Below are 25,020 nucleotides of genomic sequence, written 5' to 3' on the forward strand. Positions count from 1 at the left end.
ATAAATGAACAGGGTCAAAGAGGACAAACTTTCAGTTATAAATAAGTCATGGGGGTGTAATGTACAGCATGGTGACTATAGTTAATAATAGTGGACTGCATATTTGACAGTTGCTGAGAGATTAAATCTTAAAAGTTCTGATCATAAAAAAAGAAATTTTAGTACTTATGTATGGTGGTGGATGTTAACTCGATGCACTGTGGTAATCATTTCACAAAGTATACAAATAATGAATCATCATATTGCACACCTGGAACTAGTACAATGCTATGTATCAATTATATCTAAATTTTTAAAGAGACATAGGTTTCTCCCCAACATTAAACTACAGACTTGTAGAAAGAGAAGGGACTAATCGAGGACACCAGGAGTGTGTTTCCAGCTGAAAAGCTGACCTTTCTCATAAGGAGAGCTTCCCCATGCATCAGGGGCCTCTAGAACTTCTTTACTTGGCTTCACTGGCCCCTTGTCTGACTGTCCCTGCCACACCTCTGCCCACCTTAACAGAAAGTAACAATGATAAGCTCTCCTCAAGGAAAGGAACTCCTATTATTCATGAATCTGGGTTCTTTTCTTTTTGTGCCCATCTAACACTTGCTCCTTGGAAGAAAAGCTATGACAAAACTAGACAGCATATTAAAAAGCAGAGACATTACTTTGCCAACAAAGGTCCATATAGTCAAAGCTATGGTTTTTCCAGTAGTCATGTATGGATGTGAGAGTTGGAACATAAGGAAAGCTGAGCACTGAAGAACTGATGCTTTTGAACTGTGGTGTTGGAGAAGACTCTCCAGAGTCCCTTGGACTGCAAGGAGATCCAACTAGTCAATCCTAAAGGAAATCAGTCCTGAATATTCATTGAAAGGACTGATGCTGAAGCTGAAATGCCAATACTTTGGCCACCTGATGTGAAGAACTGACTCACTGGAAAAGACCCTGATGCTGGGAAAGATTAAAGGCAGGAGGAGAAGGGGATGACAGAGGACGAGATGGGTGGATGGCATCACAAATTTGATGGACATGAGTTTGAATAAGCTCCAGGAGTTGGTGATGGACAGGGAAGCCTGGCATGCTGCAGTCCATGGGGTTGCAAAGAGTCAGACATGACTGAGCGACTGAACTGAACTGAGCACATACACTTGTCAAAGGCCTAATACTTTTCACTCCTCATCAAGAGCCGAAACTCACCATCATCTCATTCCTCTGTTTTCATTAGTGAAAGTGAAAGTCGTTCAGTTGTATCTGTCTCTTTGTGACCCCATGGACATGTCTAGTCCATGGACTGTCTAGTCCATGGAAGTCTCCAGGCCAGAATACTGGAGTGGGTAGCCTTCCCCTTCTCCGGGGATCTTTGCAATCCAGGGATCAAACCCAGGTCTCCCACATTGCAGGCGGCAGCTGAGCCACAAGGGAAGCCCAAGAATACTGGAGTGGGTAGCCTATCCCTTCTCCAGCGAATCTTCCCAACCCACGAATCGAACTGGGGTCTCCTTTGCAGGCAGATTCTTTACCAGCTGAGCTATCAGGGAAGCAATAGATGTAGCAAAACACCCTTTTTATAAAAAGAAGAAGTAAAAAAAGCTATTTTGAAATATTCTGAAGGTTTATTATTAAAAATAGAACTCCCATAAGATCCAGTGATTCTACTTCTGGGAATATATCCAGATGAAAACATTAACTTGGAAAGATACTAAAACCATGTTCAGAGCAGCATTATTTGCAATAGTCAAGACAAGGAAACAACCTATGTGTCCATGAATGGATGAGTGGGTAAAGAAGTATGGCATGTATATACAAAGGAATATCATTCAATCATAAAAAATAAGCAAATTCTACCATTTTCGACAATGGCCCTTGAAGGTACTGTGCTAAGTGAAATAAGTCAGAATGAGAAAGACAAATGCTGAATGATCTCACGTATATGTAGAATATAAAAAACATCAAAACAAAACCAAAAAAACCCTCCAACCCTCACCCCCAACAAATTTATAGAAAAAAGAGGTCAGATTTGCAGTTACCAGAGGCTAGGGTTGGGTGAGGGGGGATAAAAGAAAGGTAATCAAAAGGTATAAACTTCTAGCTACCAGATTAGTTCAGTTCAATTCAGTTGCTCAGTCGTGTCTGATTCTTTGCGACCCCATGGACTGCAGCATGCCAGGCTTCCCTGTCCGTCACCAACTCCTGGAGCTTACTCAAACTCATGTCCATCAAATTTGTGATGCCATCCAACCATCTCATCCTCTGTCATTCCCTTCTCCTCCTGCCTTTAATCTTTCCCAGCATCAGGGTCTTTTCCAATGAGTCAGTTCTTCACATCAGGTGGCCAAAGTATTGGCGTTTCAGCTTCAGCATCAGTCCTTTCAATGAATATTCAGGACTGATTTCCTTTAGGATGGACTGGTTGGATCTCCTTGCAGTCCAACGGACTCTCAAGAGTCTTCTCCAACACCACAGTTCAAAAGCATCAGTTCTTCAGTGCTCAGCTTTCTTTAGAGTCCACCTGTCACATCCATACATGACTATTGGACCCTTGTTGGCAAAGTAATGTCTCTGTTTTTCAATATGCTGTCTAGTGTTGTCATAGCTTTTCTTCCAAGGAGCAAGTGTCTTTTTATTTCATGGCTGCAGTCACCAACTGCAATGATTTTGGAGCCTAAAAAAATAGTCTGTCACTGTTTTCATTGTTTCCCCATCTATTTACCATAAAGTGATGGCATGATCTTAGTTTCTAAATGCTGAATTTTAAGCCAACTTTTTCACTTTCCTCTTTCACTTTCATCAAGGGGCTCTTTAGTCCTTCTTCGCTTTCTGCCATAAGGGTGGTGTCATCTGCATATCTGAGGTTATTGAGATTTCTCCCAGCAATCTTGATTCCAGCTTGTGCTTCATCCAGCCCAGCATTTCACATGATGTACTCTGCATATAATTTAAATAAGAGGGTGACAATATACAGCCTTGACGTACTCCTTTCCCTATTTGGAACCAGTCTGTTGTCCCATGTCCGGTTCTAATTGTTACTTCTTGACCTGCATACAGGTTTCTCAGGAGGTAGGTCAGGTGGTTGGTATTCCCATCTCTTTAAGAATTTTCCAGAGTTTGTTGTGATCCACACAGTTAAAGGCTTTGGCGTAGTCAATAAAGCAGAAGTGGATGTTTTTCTGGAACTCTCTTGCTTTTTCGATGATCCAATAGATGTTGGACCAGATAAATAAACACTAATGATGGAATGTACAACCATGATGACCTTAGCTGATACTCCTACATGATTTATAGGAAAGTTGTTAAGAGAGTCCATCTCAAGAGTTCTCACAGGGAGATACTTTTTCTTTTTACTGAGGTGAGGGATGTTAACTAAGCCTATTTTGGTAATCATTTCACAATATATGTAATATATGTAAATCAAATCATCATGCTGTACACCTCAAACTTTTATAGTGATTATGTCAATTATTTCTCAATAAAACTGGACAAAAAAACTTTGGAATACATTTTTCAAAAGGAGTGCACTGAAAACTGCAAAACACTGTCAAAATAAATTAACGAAGACTTAAATAAACAGAAAGGTATCCATATCACATAGTCATGGGTCAGAAGATTGTTAAGATGGCCATATTTCCCAGAGTGATCTAAAGTTCAGTGCACTTCCTATCAAAAGGTACCCTTTTCTGCAGGTGTTGAAAAACTGATCCTAAAATTCATATGGAAGTAAAAGCAACTTAAAGTAACTAAAGCTGTCTTAAAAAAAAAAAAAAAAAGAACAACTAAATTGTAGGATTCAAACTTCCTGGTTTCAAAATTGACTAGTAATTGAGACAGGGTGGTGCTGGCATAAAGAGAGACATATAGGTCAGCAGAACAGAAGAGTCCAAAAATAAACCTTCACATTTACGGTTAACTTATTTTCATCAGGATGCAAAGACAATTTGAAGGGGAAAGGTCTTTATAACAAATGTTGCCCAGACAACTGAATATCCATAAGCAAAAGAATGAATCTAAATCCCTTCTTCACATTGCACATAAGGGAAATAGCAATCCACTCCAGTATTCCTGCCTGGGAAATCCCATGGACAGAGGAGCCTGGTGGGCTACAGTCCATCAGGTCGCAAAAGAGTTGGACATGACTTAGCGACTAAACAACAACATAGAACTAACCTTAAGAGCTGAAGCTATAAAACTCTTAGAAGGAAACATAGGAATCAATATTCAAGACTTGAGTTAGGCAGTATCTTCTTAGATACAACACCAAAAAGTACATCTAAGAAAAGGAAATAAATAGATAAATTGGATTTGATCAATTAGAAGCTAGTACTACAAGTGATACCATCAAGAGAGTGAAAAAGACAGCCAACAGTATGCGAGAAATAATTACAAACCATACATCTGATAAGGGTCTAATATCTAGAATACATAAAGAAAACTTACAACATAATAAAAAGATAACCCAATTAATAAGTGAGCAGGGGATCTGAATAGACACTTCTCCAAAGAAGACATACCAATGACCAATAAACACAAGAAAAGATATTCAGTATCAGTAGCCATTAGGGCACTGTAAGTCAAAACAATACCACTTCATAATGGCTATTAAAAATAAAGGCTGATAATAACAAGCGTTGGTGAGGATACAGAGAAATTGCAACCCTTATACATTGCCAATGGAGTGTAAAATAGCACAGCTGCTGGGAAAACAGAGTAGTAGTCCCTAAATTACCGTATGAACTAGGAGTTTCTCTCCCACCGATGAGGTTGTATGTGTGTTTGCTCCGTGTGTCCAACTCTCTGTGACCCAGTGGGCTGTAGCCGGCCAGGCTCCACTGTCCATGGGATTTTCCAGGCAAGAATATTAAGAGTGGGTTGCCATTTCCTACTCCAGGGTATCTTCCAGACTCAGGGATCAAACCCGTGTCTCCTGCACTGGCAGGCGGATTCTGCACCGCTAGCGCCACCTAGAAAGACATCTATGAGGTTAGAAAACACATATTCACACAAAGACCTGTACATGAATTTTCATTCTATTATTCATAATAGCTAAAATGTAGAAACAATCTAAGTGCTCATCAACACATGAATGGATAATAAGATATGGTATATTCATGCAATGGAACATAATTTGGCAATAAAAATTAAAGAAGAACCAATACCTGCTATAACACAAAAAGCCCTTGAAAACATGCTGTGTGAAAGAAGCCAGTGGCAAAAGACCGCATGTTGTATCGTTTCTTTTATATGAAATGTCCATGACAGGCAAATCAGAGAAGCAGAAAGATGATTAGTAAGATTGCCTAGGGCAGGGGGTTGAGTGTGTAGAAGGCAATGGGGGAACAAGCATGGTGTTTCTTTTTGGGTGACAAAAATTTTCTAAAATTAGATTGTGACAATGGTGGCACAACTCTGTGAATATACTGAAAACCCTCAAACTACATCCTTTATAAATAGGTGAAATATATGGCATGCGAATTATACCTCAATAAGGCCATTAAAAGGAAGGATAAAGGGAGGGAAAGAGGAGGGCTGGAGGAACTGGAGGTTTGACTCAAAGGAAATGTTTTGAGGGACAGGAACAAAGTGTGTATATTATCAGCGCCAGAGAACACCACAGACAAAAGATCATGATGTGTAAAAATAATGGAAAGAATGCTAAATGATAATTAAAGTGCTGTAAATGTATAATAGGTGTGTGTTCCACTTTATATCTCTAGCACTTTAGAGCAATGTAGGTTGTTTTGGAAAATTAGTTTTGGCATACTGATTAATCTTATCTTGTTCAAAATTTAGAGCTCTGATACTGCTTCTGTGAACTATCCTAGCATTTATTAAGTACCCACTTACATTTTCAGCATGGTTAGAGATAGAAAAACACAAAAACTGGATCCCAGTATTATATTTGGTGAAACAAAGCAAAGGTACACGAAGTGGGAACCTAGCTAAATACAATTTCAGCCATTCAAAATATATTTAAAGACTACCTATGACGTACAAAGGACTGTTTTGAGTAGGAGAAGCCTGGGGATAAAAACTAAAATGGGTGAAACTACGTTCCCTTCCTTAAAATATTCAAAGTCTATTAGAAAATGAAAACAAGTACACAAATAGGTATGATACAAGGCTGCTGCTGCTGCTAAGTCACTTCAGTCGTGTCCGACTCTGCACGACCCCATAGACGGCAGCCCACCAGGCTCCCCCGTCCCTGGGATTCTCCAGGCAAGAACACTGGAGTGGGTTGCCATTTCCTTCTCCAATGCATGGAAGTGAAAAGTGAAAGTGAAGTCGCTCAGTTGTGTCTGACTCTTAGCAACCCCATGGACTGCAGCCTACCAGGTTCCTCCGTCCATGGGATTCTCCAGGCAAGAGTACTGGAGTGGGGTGCCATGGCCTTCTCCATGATACAAGGCATTATGTGATAAATACCTTAAAAGATAAATATTTTAATGGGAGGTCAGAGAAGGGCAAACTAATTTAGGGCTAATGGGATTAGAGAACATTTCAAAAGCCTTCCAGCTACTGATCTGTTTCTCACTTTCTCTCTTAAACAAAAGAGAACAAAAACTTTAATATTTGTGTATTTTAATTTTTATCAAAATTACAAAAGATTCAGATAGTTCCCCAAGATTATTAAGAAGATACTCCAGCCAGCCTCATTTCCATCCCTGCAATTTTCCCTCCCAGAGGAAAACAGTTTTACCTCTTTTAGCTGATTGCTTTCTTTTTTTAAAATAATATACTTACATCACTATTTCTTGGCTTTACAGTTTTAGGTGTTAGCATTAACTTACCACTACAAAAGAGAATTTGCTTTATTTATTTTCAAGGCCTTTATGACACATTGCTTCTTTCCCATTCCTTCATCCTCTCATTAATTAATTTTGTAATTTTGCCTAGATTTATATTTCAATGTTTACATTATTAAGACTGTGACCTACTATTTACAATTGAGCCATCTGGTAAACCATAACTGATCTTATCTTTCCTAAACTGCTTTTCCTTTTCCATATCTTTTCATTTGTTTGATCTCCACTACCATACCTGCTGAGGACTAACAAATCTCTTTCTCTAGCCAAGTTTTCTCTCTTGATACTGAGGCCTACAGATTTCTTTTTTAACTCAACAACACTATAAAAACATCAACTGACCACCTACTGTATGCCTGGCATTCTACTGATACTAAGCACTTTGGATGTATTGTCTCAGTTAAACCACATGATTCTATTTTTACATTCAGTTCAGTTCAGTCACTCAGTCGTGTCCGACTCTTTGTGACTCCATGGACTGCAGCACACCAGGCCTCTGTCCATCACCAACTCCCGGAGTTTATCCAAACTCATGTGCATTGAGTCAGTGATGCCATCCAACCATCTCATCCTCTGTTGTCCCCTTCTCCTCCTGCCCCCAATCTTTCCCAGCATCAGGGTCTTTTCAAATGAGTCAGCTCTTCGCATGAGGTGGCCAAAGTACTGGGGTTTCAGCTTCAGCATCAGTCCTTCCAATGAACACTCACGACTGATCTCCTTTAGGATGAACTGGTTGGATCTCCTTGCAGTCCAAGGGACTCTCAAGAGGCTTCTCTAAGACCACAGTTCAAAAGCATAAATTCTTTGGTGCTCAGCTTTCTTTATAGTCCAACTCTCCCATCCATACATGACCACTGGAAAAACCATAGCCTTGACTAGACTGACCTTTGTTGACAAAGTAATGTCTCTGCTTTTTAATATGCTATCTAGGTTAGTTATAACTTTCCTTCCAAGGAGTAAGCGTCTTTTTAATTTCATGGCTGCAGTCACCATCTGCAGTGATTTTGGAGCCCCCAAAAATAAAGTCAGCCACTGCTTCCACTGTTTCCCCATCTATTTGCTATGAAGTGATGGGACCGGATGCCACGATCTTAGTTTTCTGAATGTTGAACTTTAAGCCAACTTTTTCACTCTCCTCTTTCACTTTTATCAAAGGGCTCTTTAGTTCTTCTTCGTTTTCTGCCATAAGGGTGGTGTCATCTGCCTATCTGAGGTTGATATTTCTCCTGGCAATCTTGATTCCAGCTTGTGCTTCTTCCAGCCCAGCGTTTCTCATGATGTACTCTGCATAGAAGTTAAATAAGCAAGGTGACAATATACAGCCTTGACGTACTCCTTTTCCTATTTGGAACCAGTCTGTTGTTGCATGTCCAGTTCTAACTGTTGCTTCCTGACCTGCATACAGATTTCTCAAGAGGCAGGTAAGGTGGTCTGGTATTCCCATCTATTTCAGAATTTTCCACAGTTTACTATGATCCACACAGTCAAAGACTTTGGCATAGTCAATAAAGCAGAAATAGATGTTTTTCTGGAATGCTCTTGCTTTTTCAATGATCCAGCGGATGTTGGCAGTTTGATCTCTGGTTCCTCTGCCTTTTCTAAAACCAGCTTGAACATCTGGAATTTCATGGTTCACATATTGCTGAAGCCTGGCTTGGAGAATTTTGAGCATTATTTTACTAGTGTGTGAGATGAATGCAATTGTATGGTAGTTTGAGCATTCTTTGGCACTGACTTTCTTTGGGATTGGAATGAAAACTGATATTAGGTACTATTATAAATACACCTTTTACAGATATGGAAAATAAAGTATAGAACGTGCTAACATGCCCAATTACACAGTTATGTAAAGTCAAGCAGTGGGACTCAAGAACTATGACTATGGTTATGAACCATAACCACCTAAAATTCACCCTCTTTCAGTAAACATATGTTAACTGGAGGCCACCTTTAGTCAGGCATGGTTTGTACCATGACAACTAAATCAAATTATTCTTGCCTTTATGGAGCTCACAGTCCAATGGTATGACACACAAACAAGATGATACAATAAGAATGCAATGGAGCACATGCATTCTTTAATGCATTAATAGTAAATAGAATAATACATGAAATTAGACAAGAAATAAGATGTTTACTTTTAGAAACAAGTATTTACTAAACACATATCGGTGCCAGGCTCTGTACTTGGTGTTGAGGACACAACGTTAAGACAAGAATTTTTCAGGCTGGGAGGGGAATAGGAAAGAGAAAAAGGAGTGATTCAGAGTGATCCACAGCATGTGCAAAGGCCAAGAGATAAAAGCACAAACTGTTACCGAAAGCAATTGAGAAAAACTGTAATACATAATTTTAAGTGGGGGGATGCTAAGGTATGAAGTTGAAGAGATTAAAAAAACCCAACAAATCAGAGAGGGCTGTATAAAATGTTAAAGAGCTTGGACTATACTCTAATGATAAATTTGGTACTCGCACTGTGTATGTGTGGAGAAGGAAGTGATCATCATACGTGTGTGTTTACACTCTTTGATTACAGTGTGGAGAATGGACTAGATGGAAGTATGACTGAAAGTATATCTGTTTTTTGTTGTTGAGTTGTAAAAACTCTTTATTTAGCTTGGAGAGGACATCCTTACCAGATACATGATTTGCAAATATTTGCTCACATTACTTGGGTTGCCTTTTACTTTCTTGCTACTGTCCTTTGATGGAGAGGTTTTTAAAATTCTGATTAAGTCCAGTTTATCTGTATTTGGTGGTGTTCATCATTTAAATCATATTTAAGAGGCCACTGCGAAATACAGAGTCATGAAGATTTGCTTCAATATTTTCTTCAAAGGGTTCTATAACTTCAGCACTTGCAATTCCATGTGAGTTTTAGGATTTGCTTTTCCATTTCTGCAAAAATAATAGGTTTGGGGGAATATTTCTTCTTAAGGATATTAAGCCTTCCAATCCATGAATGCAGGATGTCTTTCCACTTATCTAGGTCTTCTTTAATTTCTTTTAGTAATGTTGCAAAGTAGGAAGTGAACTTTAGGTTGACTGTGTGGAGTGAGAAGGGAAGGGAGTGACCTGGGATGGCATTTGGACTTTCAGGCGTCTGTCACAGTGGCTGTTGTGGCATTCCACCCTGGGAAACCAGGGTAGGGACTGCTAGGAGGAAACATGGCTGAGTTGAGTTTAGGCGTATTCAGACTCAATGCCTGTGAGACATTTAACTCAGAGGGTATTAATTAATCAGATATTTAATCTTCTTTTAAAACACCCTTACTTCAGCAAAAGTGGATGTTTTGTATTAAACATGGCATTTCAAAACTGAGAGCTCTTTTCAGGAGACTTCTTTGTCATCAAGAAAGAATATGTTTGATATCGCTTTTGTATTGTGTATTTTATTGCATTTTTTGCATTGCATCTTTACCATATCAATAGCCTATTATATGTTTACCTCAAGAAATTAGAATCTCATTTAGAACAAAGAATGCTTTAAAATATTACCATAAGAAATAATATTTTCTTTGAATTTTAACACAGAATACAGTTAAGGTTTCCCTACCTTTGGATAACACTGGCCCCTTTATACTCACCGTATAATTTTCCTTTTAAGTATTCTGCAATTGATGGCACAAGTCAAGTACAGTACACTTTTCATCAAGCATGGAAACGTCTTCCTTTTTCTGTCATGCCCCCATCCCTCCTACTGCCCTCTCCACATAAAATCTGTGTTAAGTGCACACAACAGATTGACACTCAGCTCCTTGTCAGCTCTTTTAGGAGGTGGAGAGACTAAAATGACTGCTGTGATGACTTAGTGCTTTGCTACCTAGCAAAGGTTAAATTTGCATATTCACTGGTATATTATTTAATACTAGCAAGAACAACTTTTTGCATATTATTCTACACAATGTTTATAAAAGGCCATCTTTTTAATTACTCAATTTTTAAAACCAATCTATAGTGACTGTCCTGAAGTAGAGGAGTAAAACTCAAGGTTTTAAAAAGCAAAGCAAAGCAAACACACAGCATGGATTCATGGTGAAACAGAGCGCTGACGAAGCAAGACCAAATCAGGGCGCAGTGCTGCACTGCTGCAGTCATACTGAGCAGTGACTATGAAGGAAGACGCTGTCTACATCGTATGAATACTACTAATGGCAGGACTTTTGTTTTATTAAAATGGCAAGAGTACAAATAACTTGTATTAGTAAAATACAATAGTGTTCAGACTGTAATGTCAACATGAAATCGAAGTCTATGGACAGACAAGGTAAGAGATTTTGGAGACTTTGGGGGAAAAAAAGAAACATCACTGAACTTGTTACACTACATTATAGACAGCTGCTAGAGGCAAAAATAAATAAATAAAATGGCAATTAAGCTGATTGCAGTATTTTAATATTTTAAAGGAAAACATATGAAAAATACAGATTTTTAAAAAAATAATCTTACATTCTTGACAGAGATAGTATTACCTACCTTTCTAAAAATAATAGGGGTAAACAATTGTAGGAAATGTATGCTAATTAATGGTACAACACTAAGGATTTAAAAACCCTGACACATGCCTACTATACTGCTTTGGAGTCAGTATGGCCCGGAATTCATGTCAGGTTGGATCCAAAATGGAATATGGGGTCCCAGGCCAGGAGTGGTAAACTGCGCCTCTTTTGGCACAATGTGTCCAGCCATGAAAGCATAAATCACAAAGGAAAAAAAATCAGTTTTGTTAAAACACTTTGCCCTCTTTTTATAAGCTTCTTTATTTACTCCGGATAGTTAACACAACAGTCGTCAATAGTGAAGTAAGCAGATTTTACACTCACTATTACTGTATGGATAGAAAGGGCCATATACATTTTTGTGTTTATAAGTCATCTCAGATCACTGCGGTATGGCACGGCACATGAAAACAGAGATTCAGAGGCATGACGTTAATAAATTCATTTAACATTGTCAAGCATTCAAAAGATAAATGCAATCATATAGCAAAAAAAAAAAATCAGTTTGAAACTTTGACCTCTCCCAAGGATGTGAAGAATCTTTCCATGTGTCAGAAATCTCTATAGCAAAGATTCCTATAAGAGAGAAAAAAGTTATGTAGATTAATATTTTAACTCAATAATTTTATGATGTATTAAAAAATGTATTCTAGTGTTACTTTGGCAATACTTGGGATTTTTTTCCCCTCAGCTTCTGTGAAGGAAGTCAGATATAATGTATTTTATCACCCAGTTTTCAGAAGCTGTGAATCATCCATATCATGCAATAATATGGACTCAACAATAAAAAGGAAAGAACTATTGACATTATACACCAACCTGGATGGATCTCACGGGCACTGTGCTGAGAAGAATCACTCTCACAAAATTACATCCTGTGTGTGATTCCATTTACACAACACTCTCAAAAAGACAGTATTACAGAGATAGAGAAGAAAGTAGACTTTGCTCGGGGATAGGGAGGTGGACGGGAGGATGTCACCATGAAACGGTATTGTGAAGGAATGAGCTCCTTGGGGCTGATGGGACAATTCAGAACCTTGACTGTGGTGGCGTTCTATGTATGGTATATTTAAAAAAAAAAAAACTGCACACACACTAGCAAAAACTGAATAAGGTGCATCAGCTAGTTAGCTATACCAATGTCAATTTCGTGGTTTGTAAGACATGGCCACTGGGGAAGCTGGCAGAGGATATGTGGGACCATCTGTACTATTTCTGCATCTGCTTATGAGACTAATTATTTCAAAATAAAGAGTAAAACAGAGCAAAACAAAACTGTGTTACAGCCACAAAATGGAATACTATTCAGCAGTTAAAAGCAATATCCAGTAATATCTGATATATACAACAACCTGGATAAATCTCTACCATAAAAATCGAATATTTTACCCAGTGGCTGCAGACTATATACCACAGACTATATACCACATGATTCCATTTGTATGGCAACCTGAAAAGAAAACATTATAGGAACAGGAAACAGACCAGCTGTTGGGAAAAGTAAATTAAGTACATTGACTGTTGTCTAGATGATGTTATTCAGTTGCTAAGTTGTGTTCAACTCTGTTGACCCCCATGGACTGTAACCTGTCAGGCTCCTCTGTTCATGAGATTTTCCCAGACAAGAAGACTGGAGTGGACTGTCATTTCCTTCTCCAGGGGATCCTTCCGACTCAGGCAGGATTGAACCTGCGTCTCCAGGATTTGCAAATGGATTCTTTACTGCTGAGCCACCAGGGAAGCCCATGTCTAGATATTAGATGGTAGTCAACAGGTACCATTTAAAACAAAACAGCAAAAGCTTAAAAGTTTTAAAAGGGATACTTTAAGGACACTATTAAAAGTATTAATAGAAAGGTAGTTATTATAGTAAGACACTAAACTTCCTGAATATCAAAAGAAATGGTTACAAGCAAAGAGAATAACCAAATAGAGAAAGAATTAGAGCAAATATCACATAGTAAACAGTTATCATAATATAACTGTTGAGACCAAATTTAACAGTTATATCCATAATGTTAAGGAACTTAACTCACCTATTTAAAAAAAAAGAATTTCAAAATGGTTCATAAAGTCAAACTCAAATCCATACTATCTAAAGAGAGACATTTAAAATGCAGAGATTCAAAAAAAGACATGGCAAAGATTTACCAGGCAAATGGACCCAATAAGGAAATAGGAGTTGTAACTCTAGTACCAGACAAAGTAGACGTCAAGTCCTTCCTCCTTCCAAAAAAGTTAAGTGCATCAGAAAATAACATTTTGTAAAAGCCAAATTCACAGTGAAGATATGATAATTCAGAATATCTATGCAACAGATAAAACAGCAAACCACCTATATAAAACAAAATTTATAGGAGATATAAGAAGAAATAAAAACATACCAATAATAGGAAATTTTAAAATGCCATTCTTAGTAAAACAAGTCAAGTGAACAAAAATTATAAAAGAACAAAGTAAAATTAAAAAGGTAAAACTTCTGGATATATTACACTATACTCTGATAAGAAAGACTATATCTTCTCAAGTGTACATGAACTGTTACCAAAACTTTAACATGTAGTAAAGTATAAAGAAAACATCAGTAGTTCCCATAAAATAGAAATTACAAATAATATACACAATAACACTGAGAATTAAAAATGAGACCAAAACAAACAAAAAACTCTTCTCACTGAAAATTAAAAGATTTTCTATCAAATAACTCTTGGGTAAAAATGAAAATACACACAAAGATTAAAAAAATTCTGAAAAATAATGATCATGAAAACACTATATATCAGAATCTGTGGGATATATTTAAAGCAGTAATCATAGAAAAATTCATAACCCTGAATATCTACATTGATAAAAGTTAAAGAATGGTAATAAATGAATTAAATTTCTAACTCAAAAACCTAGGGGAAAAAAATCAACAAAGTAAATGAAAAAATAGCACAAGGAAGGAACTAATGTAAATAAAAACAGAAATTAATAAGATAGAGAAAGAAAATAGATTAAATCAATAAATCAAAATGCTGGTTCTTTGAAGCAATGAACTAAGTAAACAAACCACGGGCTAAGGTAATCAACAAACAAAAGGGAGAAGCACATATACACAAATAAGAAATGGCAACAGGATATAACTATTGACACAGAAGAAATTTAAAAGTTTATAAGATATTGCATTCGTTACTTCTGTGCAAATAAAGCTGAAAACCTAGAGTTAAAAGACTCGATAATTTTTACACAAACAGATATAGCTTAAAAAGACTAATTTCCAAAGAAGAAATAGAAAAAGTTACCAAGGAAGTACATCCCACAAAAAAAAGAGTCAAGGCTCTCTAGAAATCAGATAATCCCCAACTGTATAACTTGTTTCAAACTACAGTAAAAAAACACTTCCAAATTATTTTTTTAGAAGCAGATATAACATTGATATCTAAACTTAATAGAAAAAGCACAAAGAGATAAGTACAGGTCAATATCAGTTATGAATATTGATATACAAATCTAAAATAAATAAAATATTACCAAACACTAAGAAAATAATAGACTATGACCAATTTCTCATGTAAGTCAGAAATTCAAACACAGTTCAATAGTTGAAAAATTAATTAATATATCCACATATTAATAATTATAAAGAGAAAAACCATATCTTCATAGATGCTAAAAAAAAGTCCTTGACAAAAACAGTTTCTAATAAAAAAATCTTGAAAAAAATAGGAATAAGTGGTATTTCCTTAATACCATAAAATATATAAACATGAATCATAAAACTAGTATCTTAATTAACAGGAAAGAAAAAACAACAAAGAGGTATTCCCACTACAGGTCAGAATTAAAACAGAAATTCCACTTTTGCCACGACTGTCTATCATTAATCTGATGATACTAGCAAATGCTATTAACCAGAGAATGTAATTCAAGAGATAAAAATAGGAAAAGAAGAAATAAATATCTCTTTCTGCAGATGACATGATAGTATACCTAGAAACCCCTAAAGAATTAATAATTAAATTTAATGAAATAAAAGAATTTAGCAAGATAACATGCTAGGAAATTAACACACAAAAGTAGCATCATTTGAAGATATAATATATGGAGGAAACTCCATTTACAATAATAACAAAAAAGTAATAAAATATTCAGGAGTGAATTTTACAAGAAATATTCAAAACCTATTTAAAGAAAAACTACAAGCCATTCCTTAAAGACACAAAGCAAATTTGAACAATGGAACATCGTTCCAATGGAACATCTCTTCTTCTTGGCTAGGACATCTCAGCATAATAAAGAAAAATGAAAAATGAAAGCAAATTGAAACAAATGAATCTACTGTTATTTTAAATGTATACCATCATCACAGTAAGAGTGAAAAAAAAATAATCCAAGTAATTTATAAACACAGTATTTGACTATATGCCCTCAAGACTTTGGAAAGGTCATGTATGGGACAGGAAGAAAGAATTGCAAACAGATTTTGAACTTTTTTCTAAGTTGGCCTGTTTACTGTAGTTCATAGATGGAGAAATCTTGAAAGTACTTTAGATACACTCTGGGATTGAGCAAAGGAATAACTGTTATCATTGTTGAGTGAACATTTTGATGTTGACCAGAAGATGTTCAATCTGGTTTTAGAAAAGGCAGAGGAACCAGAGATCAAATTGCCAACATCCGCTGGATCATCGAAAAAGCAAGCGAGTTCCAGAAAAACATCTATTTCTGCTTTATTGACTATGCCAAAGCCTTTGACTGTGTGGATCACAATAAACTGTGGAAAATTCTGAAAGAGATGGGCATACCAGACCACCTGACCTGCCTCTTGAGAAATCTGTATGCAGGTTAGGAAGCAATAGTTAGAACTGGACTGGTTCCAAATAGGAAAAGGAATACGTCAAGGCTGTATATTGTCACCTTGCTTATTTAACTTCTATGCAGAGTACATCATGAGAAACGCTGGGCTGGAAGAAGGACAAGCTGGAATCAAGATTGCCAGGAGAAATATCAATAACCTCAGATATGCAGATGACACCACCCTTATGGCAGAAAGTGAAGAGGAACTAAAAAGCCTCTTGATGAAAGTGAAAGAGGAGAGTGAAAAAGTTGGCTTAAAGCTCAACATTCAGAAAACTAAGATCATGGCATCTGGTCCCATCACCTCATGGCAAATAGATGGGGAAACAGTGGAAACAGTGTCAGACTTTATTTTTGGGGGCTCCAAAATCACTGCAGATGGTGACTGCAGCCATGAAATTAAAAGACGCTTACTCCTTGGAAGGAAAGTTATGACCAACCTAGACAGCATATTAAAAAGTAGAGACATTATAGTTTGCCAACAAAGGTCTGTCTTGTCAAGGCTATGGTTTTTCCACTGGTCATGTATGGATGTGAGAGTTGGACTGTGAAGAAAGCTGAGCGCCGAAAAATTGATGCTTTTGAACTGTGGTGTTGGAGAAGACTCTTGAGAGTCCCTTGGACTGCAAGGAGATCCAACCAGTCCATCTAAAGGAGATCAGTCCTGGGTGTTCATTGGAAGGACTGATGCTGAAGCTGAAACTCCACCTCATGCAAAAGCTGGCCACCTGATGCAAAGAGTTGACTCATTGGAAAAGACCCTGATGCTGGGAGGGATTGGGGGCAGGAGGAGAAGGGGACGACAGAGAATGAGATGGCTGGATGGCATCTCTGACTCAATGGACATGAGTTTGAGTAAACTCCGGGAGTTAGTGACGGACAGGGAGGCCTGGCGTGCTGTGATTCATGGGGTTGCAAAGAGTCAGACATGGCTGAACGACTGAACTGAACTGAAGCCTCTCACTGGAGAAAAAAGGGTGTCATATATATACAGAAAGGAAGGAGGCAAGGGAGAAACCTGTGAGGATGGTTCCAACTGGAGGTACTGGTTATTGTTTTAAAATGTCTGTTGCAGGGAGTGGGTGGGTGGGAGGAAGGCAAGACAGAAAGACAGGGAGGAGAAAGTGCAAGAGTATGAATGTCTGAGACAGCTCATACTGCCTCATAAACACAGAAAAAGCAAATGGAGTAAAATTTTTATAACAGTGAGTAGGGATAAAAGGTGTACAGATGTTCTTTGCATTGTTTTATTTTTAACTTCTAAGTTTGAAATTATTTCTAAATAAAAATGTTTTTACAAAGTTTCTGACATTTAGGAATATAGCTAAAATATTTTCCTTTGAAAAATTAGCCTATTACTTTCCTAGAGTATATGTATGTTTGGGGCTACAATAATTAGCCAATAGTTTGTTAATGAAAAGTATATAAAAATGTATGTTATAGAAATTAAAGAAAATCAGATTTTAAAAATTTATGTAAACTTTAGATAAAATAGACATATTTCTTTAATATATTTATATGACACTAATTATCAAAATACTTTTTTTATGTCAACATATCCAATTATATAATGATGTTTAAAAAGCACTATTAATGGTAGATGGTTACTGAGTTTTCTTACTCCCTCAAATATTCAGTGCTTATTGCTATATGGTTCCCCAAAGAATGGATCCTTAAGCCACTTACTCTTCTAATGATCGATCCAGGCCTCGGTCAGGAGATCGATGGTGAGTACGTTCTGGTGAGTGGCATTTTGTATTTGGCTTTATTGTGGAACTCAAATGATAAGCATTACTTGAGTAATTCTGGCGGCGGAGTTCTTGCACAGCCCTCTCCCTAAAGCAAAAGAGGGACACTTTAACTGAACTTTTATATCCAGCAACACTACTAACACTGTTGTAAAACTGCAGTTCAAATCATACCTTAAAATCTAATCACCATGAAATAACCAAAGTCTGTTCTTATCCCAGAAACGGTGCTTTCCAGGCTGCTGAACCTACCTTTCAAAGCGCTCTGTCCCCAGCTGTCTCTTTGTAATGTCCAGGTCAGCTTCCAGCTGCGTCACGACGTTCCTGAACTGGGCCACGTCCCTACTCTGGATGGCCCTGTATATAGAATGTGAATGATGGTCGATTAAAGGCAGAACACCACAGTATTCCTAGGGCATCTGAAACCACATTGGCCACGGTTTCTCAGCTGAAGCCAAGCAACACTCTGATTTTTACAGCTGTATTGGTGCATCTAAAATATGTCAATTTCATACAAATGAAATAAATTAAAATAAAACATGCCAATTTTAGATGCAGTAAATGTGCAAAGTAGTCTACTAAAAGCCCTTTAAGCTGTCTCAGCCCCATTCAATTAGTTAAACTTCATTTTCCCTATTTTTAGATATGGTAATACTATTATCTACCTATATTATCAATTCACTGCAGATCATTTTTACAATTTATTTCACGGTATGATGTGCATATTCCAATGCATATAACACTGGAATTCACTAGCACCATAATGAATATGCAGTTGGTGCATATATGTATATCTAATTGACCAAATGCCTTATGTGTGTGTAATGAAATTTTATATATCCAACTGTTAAAGACAAAATCTCTTCAATTTAACAGGATCTTCCTTAGGGCTAAACAATGCCTCTAAAACCCTGTGATAAGCACACTACCAGGAGGAAGATAATGACAGAGGTGACCACTCTTGCCAGAACATTCTCTCCTCTCTGCTGGCTTTCGGGACTGCACTACGGACTGCTGGAGTGTAAACTCTAGAGACTAGGAACACAAGCGTTGACCAAGCTCACCAGTTCTAGGTGACACTACTCACCAACCCGTCTAAAACAGAGTGTACCCCCTTAAGGTGGGAGTTTTGGCATACTTCACTGAGGCAGTTTCCACCTATGGCTTGAGGAAATGATCCTACAGAACTGGATCATTCTGAAGGTCGAGTCCAAAGCCCAGCTGCAGTGACTGCAAAGAGTGACTCAGTTACAGCTGCCACAACCTAAAAACAGTCTCTGAAGGAAACCAGCCCTGGTTTTGCAGCCTGTGCTCAGTCAGGGGCTGCCACAAGTGGCCAATTCCTGAGACCATGATTCCTGTCCTTCCCCACGTCCCCTACTCAGATGGGAGGGCAGAGCTGAGGCTGGATGAAAAGGTGTTACAGGTGGGATGGATAAGAACAGAGGCTAAGGGTCCCCCATCAGGTTTTGTGACAGGTGACAAAGGTGATAAAATAAAGTATCTACTATGCAGGCAGCAGGGGGCTTCCCTGGTGGGTCAGATGGTAAAGAATCCGCTTGCGATGCAGGAGACTGGGGTTTGATCCCTGAGTCAGGAAGATCCCCTGGAGAAGGGAATGGCAACCCACTCCAGTGTTCTTGCCTAGAAAATTCCATGGACAGAGGAGCCTGGTGGGCTACAGTCCGTGAAGTCCCAGAGTCAGACACGACTGAGCAACTAAGCACATACAGGACACACACATGCAGGCAGGCGTTTCCATCTAAGCCTCCAGTGGTGTAATAAGTGCTAACAGTACTAGGATTCTTTAAAAAAAAAAGTCACCCTCAGTGCTCTGGGGGAAGTCTCCAGCATTCAGTGAATGCGGTAGTGCTTCCAGGTACCCAGTACACAGGGAAATACCATGAGACAAGTGAAAAGACTGGGTAGCAATACCAAGCAGGTCCATAATAGAAAAATCCTTCTGGTTTCAGAAGTGCTTTTTTTTCTAAGCTGGTTATAATATTTCCCAAAGGCAATATGTTACATCAGTAGAGGTTCTATTAGACCCAAAACTCCGTTGGAAACAATCAACACAAAGATGGTTACATTTAAATTTAGATGCATTACTGCTGCTGCTGCTGCTAAATCGCTTCAGTCGAGTCCGACTCTGTGCAACCCCATAGATGGAAGCCCACCAGGCTCCTCCGTCCCTGGGATTCTCCAGGCAAGAACACTGGAGTGAGTTGCCATTTCCTTCTCCAATGCATGAAAGCGAAAAGTCAAAGGGAAGTCGCTCAGTTGTGTCCAACTCTTAGTGACCCCATGGACTGCAGCCTACCAGGCTCCTCCGTCCATGGGATTTTCCAGGCAAGAGTACCAGAGTGGTGTGCCATTGCCTTCTCCATTAGATGCATTAGAGACACATAATAGAAATAGGTACTAAATCTTAGACAAATCACAACATTTTGGGTCCTCAGTTTAATTAACAGCAAACTATGACATTAAATGGTCATAAATTCCAGCTTTAAAATTCCACTAACCTATAAAGTACTGAAAACTTAAGAAATACGATTTAATGTTATCATACTGGTAATCAACTTACATTTTGTTTTCTGCCAAACAAAGGTGTTCTTTGAGAAGCTGAATTTCAGATTCTTTTTCCTGAAGTGCTATCTGAGACTGATATTCTTTGTCTCTATTGGCCACCAGCAAAGCTTCTAGATTCTGCATGGAGATTCTCTCATTTGTCATCTGACTCCTGAGGAGTTCTATTTCAGAACGAGCAGAATCCAACTCATTCTCCATCTGCACAATGATAGGAAGATATCTATACTTATTCCCACTTGTTCACTTAACTCAGGTATTATCAGAGACTCATAAAATTTATCTGTTATGAACTGACAACCACGTTTAATTTCTAGATTTGAAATTGTGTCCTTCTTAGAAGATACATGCACATATACAGTATCACTTCCCAACTCTCTGATAGTATTAGAAGGTTCATTAATTTAAGAGTTATTAATCCCAAACATCAAGCAATTTCCATGTCCAGCTTTGCTATTTCTTATAATATATTTTAGCAAGACTGACATGGTAGTATCTGTGACTATTGCTTTGTCCCAAGTTGGGTAAGTTACAAATGCCTAACTTCCTGATGGAATGTCATCATACTCCATGGTTAAGAAAGATAAGGAGTAATCTCACATTCCCTCTCTTGTATGGTCTGATGAAACACTTCACTTTTTGAAGGTTATCTTGAGCCTAAAATACATTCTCCAAATGTATTTGGAGAAGCCAAATGCTTCTCCAAAAGGAGGGAAACCAGACATCACTATTTAGGAAAAAAAAAAATTCTTTATCTCATAATATACATTGTAATAAATTATATATATATTCAAAAATTTAATGTAAAACTCTAAGAAAAGAAAGTCTAATAAAAATGAATTATTAGGAAAGGGGCAGGCAGGTAGGGTAAGAACTTTTTAGACTAGATACAATTTAAAATGATGTCTAACCATAGCAAAAACAAACATATCTATAGTCATTATAAACAACCAAACTTTACGAGGAAAAAAATCAGATGAAAATAAACTCAGTAAATAGTTAATATCTTACTAATAAAAGGAATATGAACTAATTCATGAGAAATATGAACTAATGATATGAACAGAAAATTTACAAAATATAGCTAGCTAATTAGTAAACATAGAGAATAATATATCTTATATTAATAATCAAAGAAACATAACTTAAAGCAAAATGGAATTTCTAATCCAGGATTTCTTAACCTTGACCCTATTGATCTTTTGTGTTGGGTAACTGTTTGGTGTAGGGAGCTGCCCTGTGCCTTACAGGATGCTGAGCGGCATCCCTGGCCTCTACTTACTAGAGGTCTACAACACCCCCCAACCCTGGTGTGACAATCAAAAATACCTCCAGACATTGCTAAATATTCAGAGGAGAAAAACATCTTTCGATTGAACCAATGCTGCAGTTTATTAAATTGGCAAATGTCTTAATGTGTGTTGATTAACATTAAAATAGGCAATGCTGGCGGGAATATAAAATGGAGCATCACTTTTTCGGTAGCAGCTTCACTGGGATGTAATTCACATACCATACAACTCACCCATTTAAATGGTACAAGTCAATGGTTTTTAGTATATTGGATTGACCAAAAAGTCTGTTTGAGTTTTTCTGTAACACCTTATGGAAAAATTCAAACTTTTTGGCCAACACAGTATTAACAGAGCTATGTGATCATACCGCATTCTCACAGTTTATTGTTAGAACATTTTCATTATCCAAAAATGGAACCCAGTACACATTAGCATTCACTCCCTTACCTCTGCCCCAGCACTAGCCCTAGGCAATAACTCATCTGTTTTCTATGACCTGCCTTATTTTGAACATTTCACATAAATGGAAACATACAGAGTGTGTGTGTGTGTGTGTGTGTGTGTGTGTGTGTGTGTGTGTGGTCTTACGTGAGTGACTTCCTTCACTTAGTGTAATATTTTCAAGAGTTGTCCATGTTTTAGCAGCTATCAATCCTTCATTACTGCTACTGCCAAATAATATTCCCTTGCATAGATGTACGAATATTTGAGTTATTTACACTTCTTGGCAATTATGAAGAATGCTGCTAAGGACAATTATGTATCCATTTTTACATGGAACTTCTTACAGAAGCCAACAAGACACATCATTCTCAAATGCATCATATCCTCCTAACAAGCAGTAGGCTAACAAAATAAGGGAGTTCAACAGGGTGTGATAATAACAGAAATGTAAACATAGCCAAAATGTGTTGATATTTCAATTATGCTATGCAACTTTAACATACATTCTTTTAGGATTCAGGTCCCATCTATTTCTTCAGATGCATCTCAGTCACTCGTTCATGCTACACTGGCCACTGCAAATGACTTACTGCTCACTCCAGAGTTTATTTATACCTCCATACCATTGCCTAAGCTATTCCCTCATTCCTTTTGAGTTCAGTAGTACACCTTTAGGAACTCCTCTCTGACACCCACAGGCCAATGGGAAATTTCCTCTCTGAAACCTTGAGTATTTCTTATCAGTATCACACTCACCCCAAATTATTTGTATGTCAATACCAGGAGGTCTTTGAGGGAGGGGGACTGTGCGTTTTGAACATTATATTCACATGGCAAGCATGATGGCAGGCATCAGGCACATGGTAGATAAAATCAAGTGAATTACAGTTGAAAAGAATTCAGCCAAATAGTAAATCTAGCTTAAAACAATATCATTAAAATTATAATTTAGCTAGATAAACCTCAACCTCGTGGTTCTTTGCTGACTGGTATGTCAGTGTGTTTTATAATTCTTTTGACTAAAAGTAAATGCAGAGCACACAAAGGAAAAATCTCTGTTATGGTCTTGAATGGTTTGGAACACAGCAGAAATTAATATCCTGGAATTTAAAAATAAAATCTAAAGTTGAAAGACATACCTTTGCTGTAGCATTTTATTAAAAAACAAAGTTTGTTTTTCTAAAATTACAAAAATTTTACAGTGATAGCATTATTAAAAGAACCATTTAAAAACGTATGACGTACCATTTCTATCTCTTGATCTTTAGCCACCAGCTGTCGATTAAGAAGTTCTTTGCTTGAGTCAAGTTTAATGCAAAGTTCCCTTGTGGAAGACAAATCTGCAAGGGCAGACACTTTTTCAAACTGAACCTTCTGAAGCTCCTCTTCCATCTTTACAACAGACTTATGTAAAGTAGCAATCTGGGACTTGTAAGACCGTTCTGCATTTAAGTGCTGCAAGGACAAATTATTATATATTTTTTAACATGGGAAAAACCTACAACACGGAAAACAAAGTGAGGCAAATCTTTTAATGACAGTACTTTGAGATTACAAGGAACTTTCTCTCTCTCTTTTTCTTTTGGCCTTGCCAAACGGCATGTGGGACTTAATTCCCCAACCTAGGATTAAATCCGTGCCTCCTGCAGTGGAAGCATGGAGCCTTAACCATGGGACAGGGAATGGTAAAGGACATTACATGAAATGGTCAAGGACAGGGAAGTCCCTATAAAGAACTTTAGTTGATATAGATGGTAAGAGCATGTACAAAACATTCTGGGAAAGATAAATTTCGATTTCAAATTTTCATATACAAAATCCATGAGTAAAGTGGTCAGCTGATCATTCTTTTTAATGTACTGAGAAAACAACTTAAAAGTCTCAGCCCCAAAGCTAGTTGAGACATACACATCTTTGTAGTTCTGTCTATATTTGCCACAATTACAATTATTCTATAATGTAAATATTGCTGCTATTAAAGATAAAACATTAGCCACTGTTTCATTCACTGTGCCTACCTTCCCATTCTTGAATGACATGCTGATATGGATCATAGTATCATAAAACGAGGACTGATAACTCTCTAACACTAATGCCTCTGAGGGAAATAGGCTGGATAAGTTAAGGATATATCCATATTATAGAAAATGACAGCATGTTTTAAACACTGTAATATGAGATTCAAGTTATATAAATAATTTCAAATATTCAAGATAATCCCCCCCTTTTTTTACAGAAAAAGTTCTTATGTAAGTGCACTGCCACCTACAGAAAATTATTTGCTATTATATGAGGCTAAGAGAACTAAGAGGCAAGCCAAGAAATTTTTCTGCTTTTATAAGCATTTTTTACAAGTACAACGCACAAAAGAATTGCTCCTGGAATAAGTTATTTGGCCAAAATTCACTCCTCTCTTTCTCCTTCCCTTCCTTCCTCACTCATACAACTTACTCACACATTCTTCAAACAAACTTCTATCCATCCATCCACCCCACTCAACCACCTATCCATCCATTCCATACATACTTCTTGTGTATATTCTATGTTCCAACAATGTGCCTAGATGCACAGCCAATGGCAATGGTCTCTGTTCTCATGAGGCTTCCAGACTATGGGGGAATCATGGTCAATAAAATAATCATATAGCTGAATATGTAGATACAGATTAGGCAAACATTTCTAGAGAAAAAACTATAATACAGGGAAGTGACCTAGACTGAGAGGATCAGGGAAGTCAAGAAAGCCTTCTCTGAGTCAATGACACTTGAACTGAGATCTGAAAAGCAAATGGATACACAATGTGTGAGGCGAAGGTGGC

The 25,020-nt window shown here is 37.4% G+C and overlaps 1 protein-coding gene across 6 annotated transcripts in view; it reads right to left on the minus strand.

Moving 5' to 3' along the window:
• Positions 1-11,523: 11,523 nt before the first annotated feature.
• TSGA10 (testis specific 10) overlaps positions 11,524-25,020 on the minus strand; it is an 85,673-nt gene continuing 72,176 nt past the window's right edge. For all 6 annotated transcript variants that reach the window (XM_020902594.2, XM_070474781.1, XM_020902593.2 and 3 more), the window contains 5 exons: positions 23,448-23,657; positions 20,462-20,664; positions 18,130-18,234; positions 17,816-17,965; positions 11,524-11,863 (listed from right to left, as the gene is read on the minus strand). In XM_020902594.2, coding sequence (XP_020758253.1) covers positions 11,839-11,863; positions 17,816-17,965; positions 18,130-18,234; positions 20,462-20,664; positions 23,448-23,657 — 693 coding nt within the window. In that variant the 3' untranslated portion in view covers positions 11,524-11,838. The remainder of the gene's footprint in view (positions 11,864-17,815; positions 17,966-18,129; positions 18,235-20,461; positions 20,665-23,447; positions 23,658-25,020) is intronic.

The sequence above is a fragment of the Odocoileus virginianus genome, chromosome 2, assembly GCF_023699985.2.
Source record: "Odocoileus virginianus isolate 20LAN1187 ecotype Illinois chromosome 2, Ovbor_1.2, whole genome shotgun sequence".
Classification (NCBI taxonomy): Eukaryota; Metazoa; Chordata; class Mammalia; order Artiodactyla; family Cervidae; genus Odocoileus; species Odocoileus virginianus.